General features: G+C 30.2%; 1 protein-coding gene across 1 annotated transcript in view; it reads left to right on the forward strand.

Annotated features, from left to right (window-relative positions):
- LOC106461333 (WD repeat-containing protein 18-like) overlaps positions 1–7255 on the forward strand; it is a 64393-nt gene extending 57138 nt beyond the window's left edge. Inside the window, exon 11 of the mRNA XM_013921151.2 lies at positions 7027–7255. Within this exon, the coding sequence (XP_013776605.1) occupies positions 7027–7164 (138 nt within the window). The 3' untranslated portion in view covers positions 7165–7255. The remainder of the gene's footprint in view (positions 1–7026) is intronic.
- The last annotated feature ends 467 nt before the right edge of the window (positions 7256–7722 follow it).

Genomic DNA, 7722 nt, shown 5'->3' on the forward strand with positions numbered 1-7722 from the left:
ACATAAAACATAAGGAAATAAACATAAATTATGCCTTTTTTTTTTCTTAGAATGACTACAGATTATAACAAGAAACCACAAATGTTTGGTCTAAATAGCTTAAATCTCATAACATTATACATCTATATATATATATATATTTATTTATTTATTTATTTATTTTGATTTCATATATCTCTCAGCCATGTGTAATTAACATTACAGAAGTTTCAATGACGCGGTGCATGTGCCATCATGTTGCTGTATCGAATAGTATAAAACTGGCCTTTACAAAGTGACTTGTCTTTGGTTTGTTCTAGTGAACCAGTATTTTGTAAAATGCAGTTGCATTTGGGTTATAATACAATACATGTGCATATATGTTATTCCTATTTACAAATAAGTTTGCCTCCCAGTGGCACAGCGGTATGTATGTCTGTGGAATTACAATGCTAGAATCCGGGTCTCGATACCTGTGGTGGGCAGATCACACATAGCTCATTGTGTTGCTTTGTGCTTAATTACAAACAAAGAAATATACAAATAAATTTCAGTTAGCTAGCTTAAAACATAGAACAGTAAATAAATAAATATAGAAAACAATGACTTTTTCTATCTACAAACTTTGTACTCGTTTGTCTGCTTGCCATAATTTATTAAGCCTTGTCAAGTTTCGCACGTGAAGGATGCAAAATGAAATAATTTTTTTAGGTTTTATATATATGCATTTTGAAATAACCAAATGTGATAAATTACTCTATCAATATTGCAGAATTCCACTGTAATTTATCAGGCTTACAAACTAAACTGTATTTGAGTAAATAAAAATATATTTCTTTGGGCAACATTTTCACTTTCCACTTACTTTGATGATTCAAGACATAGAAATAATCTTGGGAACTTCCCACCTTCTAGAGACTGAAAAACCACCAGGGGGACATTCTGAGCTTTCAATTGGTTATTCACACATCATAGACAGAAGTAGGTGTACATAAGCAAGTATTTCCAAAAATGAAAAGAGGTGGGTGGGGGCCACTGTGTTTGATTCACTAAATGTAGCAATATCTCGGCAAATAGAAAAGATAGGAGGTTCTTATTTTATATTCTAGCTTGTCAATATCAGTAATTTGAGTTTTTCATGATGTTAGAAAAATACGTAGGTTCAAGAAGTCTTGATAGAAATTAATAAAACCCTGTAACCCTAACGCTTTTGAAAGGTGGATCTTTCTTCTTCAGGGGCAAACAGGGAATGTTGGTGTAATCAATTGAGTGATATATATAAAGATAGTTTAGTGACTTCATGAAGGTCATCTGGTTTTCCAGGAAATGTTTAGACTATTTCTCTATGTACTGTTGTAAGCGTCTCATTTCAGGTACAATGTTGCCGATGGCGAGAGTGTATGTGAAAAGGTGTTAGAGATATTTTACTTCAGAAATGGCTGAATATATGTATATTTAACAGTATACTTAAATAATCGTTTAAGTAAAATAAAGGTGACACCTGGAGATTGATTGAAAAATATATGTTATGCTAATCAATTTATAAAAAATACAGGTATAAAAATTATCTTAAATAAATAGTAAGTTTCAGGAAATTCAGCATTCTCATTACATGAAAAAAATAAGCAAAGAATAAAAATAATTTTTCTGAGAGATTAAACCAGTGAATGAAGATCACTGATTCCAGGATCTAGAATAATTCTGAAAGGTTGAACAGTGTTTTGATTGGCAATCCAAGAACCTTCTTTTATTTCTCCATCTGCTTTAATTTTGAATCATGTTTCAATTCCGATGAGAGTACCATCGTTAATTGAAAGACTGGGTTGGTTAAAGTGTTGAGCAACAGGGAGATCTTTTTCAGTGTTAATAGAATATTTATGGTTGATAAAATGGTCGTTAATTGAATGACCGGGTTGGTTAAAGTGTTGAGCAACAGGGAGATCTTTTTCAGTGTTAATAGAATATTTATGGTTGATAAAATGTTCTCTAAGTGTTGTTTGTGAATGTCCTACATATTGGTGATTGCATTTTTTACACTATATAAGGTAAATGGTGTTTTATGTTTCACAGGTGATTTCTTTGGATATTTTAAAGTTTCTTTGATTGTGTTTGTCAGAAAATGAGTCAGCGGTTTTTATGAACTTGCAGGTTTGACAATGGGCTTTATTGCATGGACGACAACCATTTTTGGGTGGGATGTAATTAATTTTTGTGTGAACAAGGATATCTTTCAGGGTTCTGCTTTTTTGGAAGGAGACAACAGGAATTTCAGTAAATATCTGTTTAAGATGATCATTGGGCTGTAGTAAATGAAAATTTTTTTCAGAATTCATTACACGTTTCTGAGTTTAAACTGATAGGTAATAGTAAGAGGAATTCTATTTGAAAGTTTAGTATTGTATTGTTTTAAGATGTTTTTCCACTGAGTGTTGTTAGCCTTTTCAATTTGTCTGTCAATTTTGGTATCTTGATATCCTCTTTGTGACATGGTTTGTTTTAGATCTTTGGTGTATTTTCTGTAGTCTGTTTAATCTGAGCATATTTTCTTTATTTTAAGAGTTTTACTGTAGGTAATATTTCATTTAGTGTGAGAGGGGGTGACAGCTTTTATAGTGAAGATATTATAGTCTGTCTGTAGGTTTTTTGGACAAGTCAGTGTGTAAAATTCTGTCTTTTAGAAAAACAGTGACCTCAAGAAAGTTAACCTGGGTAGGCAAGTAATCACAAGTAAATTTGATTGTTTTGTGAAATGAGTTTGCATGGGAGGTAAATTCTTTAAGTGATTTAAGACCGGCTGTCCAAATGAAAAATGTCTTCTGTGTAATGTTTCCATGTATGAGGTTTCACAGGGCTTAGTTGTAAAAAGCTGGTTTTCAATATGACCCATAAAAATGTTGGCATAATTGGGAGCCATTTTGGTATCCATTGCTATACCGTTAACCTGAATATAATACTCATTATTTAATTTGAAATTGGTCAGAGTTAAAACCAGGCTGGTAATTTGAGTTTCTAATTTGTAAGAAACTATAGATTTTGTACTTGGACATCACAAACATATAATTGAACCAAAGCTGTATTCAACATACCACATGACTCACAAAAAATTTATATTTAGGAATTTTGTTTTAATATTTAGTTTTAAATTAAAATGTGTAATACTGAAATTTGAATTACAATCTACAATATGATACCAAACTTATTGGCATACATTCATAAAATAGTAGATCAGTAAAATTTTGAATGTAAGTCTACAAACATGATGACATACCCTTTGACTCCTGACCATAGGAAGATCCATAGCAAGAGGGTTGAAATATACACTTATATATAAAATGATAGTACTACAATGATCGATAGTATCAGTTAACCCTCTTGGTATGTGTAGCTCAAAGTGAGCATGTCAAGACTATTTACTGAGTTACATTCAAAATTTAATTAAACTACTTTATTTTAAAATGTATACAAATAAACTTGGCATCAAAACATAGTTAATTTGATCAAATTTTAATATTATATAAGTTTTAATTTCTTAAATTCAAAAGGAAGTATTTAAATAAATTTTTAATTTCGCTTTGTATGTGTAATGTGACATTTGTTCACTGCACCTTGCCTTTTTTCACTTTTTTCTTCACCACTGTGATGTCCTGATTTTAACATAAATTACTTATTATAGTATAGATCTTACTAAGGCATAGTTTAAATTTTATAGCCTTCAATTTCTCTGCTTATCTAGTTTTCCAATGCCCATTTAACCCTATCATTACAGTTCAAAGGCCATGTCATCGCATTTATTGACTCGCATTCAAAATTTTATTGAACTACTATTTTATAAATGTAAGTTTGGTATCAAATTGTAGATTATAATTATAATTTTAGTATTACACATTATTAGTTAATTTTTAATTTAAAAGTAAATAGAAAAAAACACCTAAATATTGGTTTTTGTGTGTCGTGTAATATGATGAATGCAGCATTGGTTCAATTTATATGTTTGTGATGTCCAAATACAAAGTCTGTAGTTTCTTATGAATTATATACTCAAATTACTGATATTGATATGCTAGAATGTAAAATAAGAACCTCCTCTCTTTTCTGTTTTTCAAGATATTAATATATTTATTGAATCAACCAAGATGGCCTTGCCCACCTCTTCAGTTTTTGAAAGTATTTGTTTATGTACACCTACATCACCCAGTGATGTGTATAACCAAACGAAAGCTCAGAATGCCCCTAATGGCTTTCTCTGCCTTTTTGAAGTATTTGGTGGTAAACTCGTTCTTTTCTTGCTAGATTACAAGCGGTAAGGTGTTAGTGAGCTTGAAATTTCATACTTACAAATATAGTTTAGTTACTGAGCTTGATAATTTTTGGTGGAATTCTGTGGTATTGGTATAGTAATTTATGATTTTTGGTTATTTAAAATGTATATATAAAACCTAAAAAAGTTATTTTGTTTCACATCCTCCACTTGCAAAATTTGATAAGGCTTAGCAACCTATGACAAGTAGCAAACAAGTACAAAGCTCGTAACTAGAAGAACTAACTTCTTTATATAGTGTTCTATGTTTTAAGAAAAATAACTGAAATTTAAAAACTTATTTGTAAATAGTAATAATGTATATCCATATATAATGTATTATAACTAAAATGTGACTGTATTTTACAAAATACTAGTCCACTAGAACAAAGTCAAGTCAGGTCACTTTGTAAAGGCCAGTTTTATATTCTTGGGTATGGTAACATGAGTGCAGGTGCGGAGAATCATTGCAACTTCTGTAATGTTGGCCAGGCATGGCTGAAAGGTCAATGTAATAAAAATAATATATATAATGTATAATTTTATGAGATTTAAGCTATTTAGCCCAAACAGATGTGTTTTCATGTTATAATCTGTAGTCATTCTAGGACAAAAAAAAACATAACTTATATTTATTTCCTAATTTTGTATGGTGGTCACAAGGTCAGTCAAACCGACCAAACCCATACAGAGATTCAATAGTAAAAATAACAGAAAAAATATAAAGTTTTTCTTAAAAAACATTTGATAATTATCTGAAGGTTATAAAGATTTTATATGTAAAATTTGAAAATTTTCTGATGCATAAAAGTATTTCTAATTTTAAAATCAAAATTACCTTGCATGTTGAATAGTAAATATTCAAAAAAAGAAAAATGGCATGAGAAGAATTACTTTAAAAATCTTAAACCTTAATAAAGAAATCTCATATTTTGTGTGTGAAAGCCTTGCAGTGTTTACTGATAATCTGCAAAAGTTTGTGAGGATACACGAAGTTATAACATAAAACTATAACAAGCACAAAATGGTTACGAGGTCGGTCTGTGGGACTGAGCCCGTGCTGAAAAGAGTTAAACCGTCTGATCACAGATATTCATAAGTGCTGTGTCTAGCAACTTGACAGATATTTCTTACTATGGAATAGCATGAATACCTGTTTTGTTCTCTAACTGCTTGAGGTATGAAATAATTGAACAGAAAGATGTGACTGGAAGCTATGTTAGTGAACCCATACCCTTTTGCTATTGTTTCTTGATGAAGATTCTTCTTGATTGTTTTGCATACTGTTATTAGGGGCACATGCACAGCTTTAACCACTGGCCTCTGTGTTTTTGGATTCTAACCTGTCACAAGGTGCCTTACTTTGTTTACTATATCTGCAGTACAACCTGATGCAGGTTTTTCTGTGTAGCTCTGGTGCCCCAAGTTGATCCATATTCTTTTGTTTCCCTGTATCATTAAGTACAGGAGATATCCTCATCTTTGAAATTTTAAATATCTGATTTGAATACATCTATACAATATAAGTGTATAAATATTTTGTTTTGGAAAGGGCTGTTACATACCTGTCCGAAAAGCAGTCAGTTTTCAATGACATCACACTACCTCTAAAATTCCACACATTGTGAAAATGCACTTCTGATACATGTTGTTCCCCAACAACCTTATATCAGCTGTGGTTAGCATGCAACTTGCTGATTTGCACAGTTAAAATCATTTTAGTATAATGTACTAAACCCTGTATATTAAGCAATAATATAATTGTTACTCATTTTTTGAAATACAGCCTAAAAATCATAGAATAAGATGGAAAAATGTTATGTTGAAGAAAATTATATTCTGTGCAAAAAATCCAACTTATTTAGAGTATAGAAATCAGGTTAATTACAAGTTAGTCTTCACAACATATTACAAACTAGACATAGCAAATATTTACAGTCTAGACCTGGCAGGTGATTATAATCTGTAGTGACAGTTGCACTTCCAGAGTGCTTTAAATTATAAAAGAACATGATGTTGTTTGAAGCTACAGAAATACTGTATAATTTTCTTTCAAAATATTATATATGTTCTTTTGGATAACAAGTTCTAAACTCCTGTATAAATTCCCATGTTTTTCTTTGCATCGTGCATTATTTCAACTTTATATATATATATATATATATGGTTTTACAATTTATCAAAGACTGTTTCTCATTTTAAAGTAATATTTTGGTTAATGTTACCACAAAATATTATTGTTATGGGTCTGAAGAGCAACAATAAGAATCAAATTTATTACATTCCAATCATGAATACATGTCCACCCATTGCATATATGATAAAAACTGCTTGTAACACAGTAATCAATAAGGATGTCTTCCAGTACTCTGAAGTAGTGCAGAAAAGAACTGGAGAAAAGAAGAAGAAACAACTAAACAAACGCATGAAAGCTGAATCAACTTTTGGTTTATTTAAAACCAAAGAATTTTAATTTATAAGAAAAATCAAATTGAAAATATTTAAATTCAATGACCATCATAATTATTTATCCTTACTTCTACAGTAATCATCGTGGAAATATTTTATTTTTTACTATTTGTTTTTCCTTTTCCATTTAGCATAAACTGGTGAACATTTTCACCGTCGGAACTCTTAAATACAAGTTTGTTTTTAGTATTATTGAGAAATTATAAGTACAGATTAACATTCCAAAGGTGCTGAATATTTGTTTTTATTGAGATACTATTTGACACAATACTTTGTTTCAGGCTGACTCTAGGATTTCTGCACAAAGCAATGAAGAACTGAAAGAAGAAGTTGAGCAGCTAAAAAGTGTCAACCACCAGTTGTATCTTTACTCAGTAACATCTCTTCTCAAATCTAATATTGCTGATTATGATACATAAAGATATTAAGAAAGGTGTAATGTACTTTTTATTTAAGTCTTATGTACCCAAGTTTCATGTGTGATGTAATAAAATGGCCAAATTTCATCTAGTCATGGAAAGTTTATTCTTAAACTTACTCACTAAACTTCTAACAATTAAAATTAATGATTAGTGTTTTTATGTAAAAATTGCATGGTAATCAGAATATAAATATGAATGCTCTTTAACCTTATGGATAAGGGTGAGTGAAAGTGCACATCATGACCTTTTTCTTACAGTTGCATACAAAACTTAATTAAACAACACTATTAACAATGTCTGTCTTTAAATTTGGCATCAAAAGTTTATTATTCAAATTTTGACATGTAAGTTTTAATTTATGTCAAATGACACGCATCTTCACTCTGTTTTGAATGTCCAGTTTTTTTTTGATTTGCTGAGATACCAATAAATTTGTAAAACTGACCAGAGTTAAGTAAAGTCATTGCTCCAACCAATTTTTTAACATATTTATAGTTAGAAAGCCAAATAAATGATAGTAGTTTATAGAGACACTATTTTAATGCCTGATATATT

Source organism: Limulus polyphemus, unplaced genomic scaffold, assembly GCF_000517525.1.
Source record: "Limulus polyphemus unplaced genomic scaffold, Limulus_polyphemus-2.1.2 Scaffold936, whole genome shotgun sequence".
NCBI classification, from domain to species: Eukaryota; Metazoa; Arthropoda; class Merostomata; order Xiphosura; family Limulidae; genus Limulus; species Limulus polyphemus.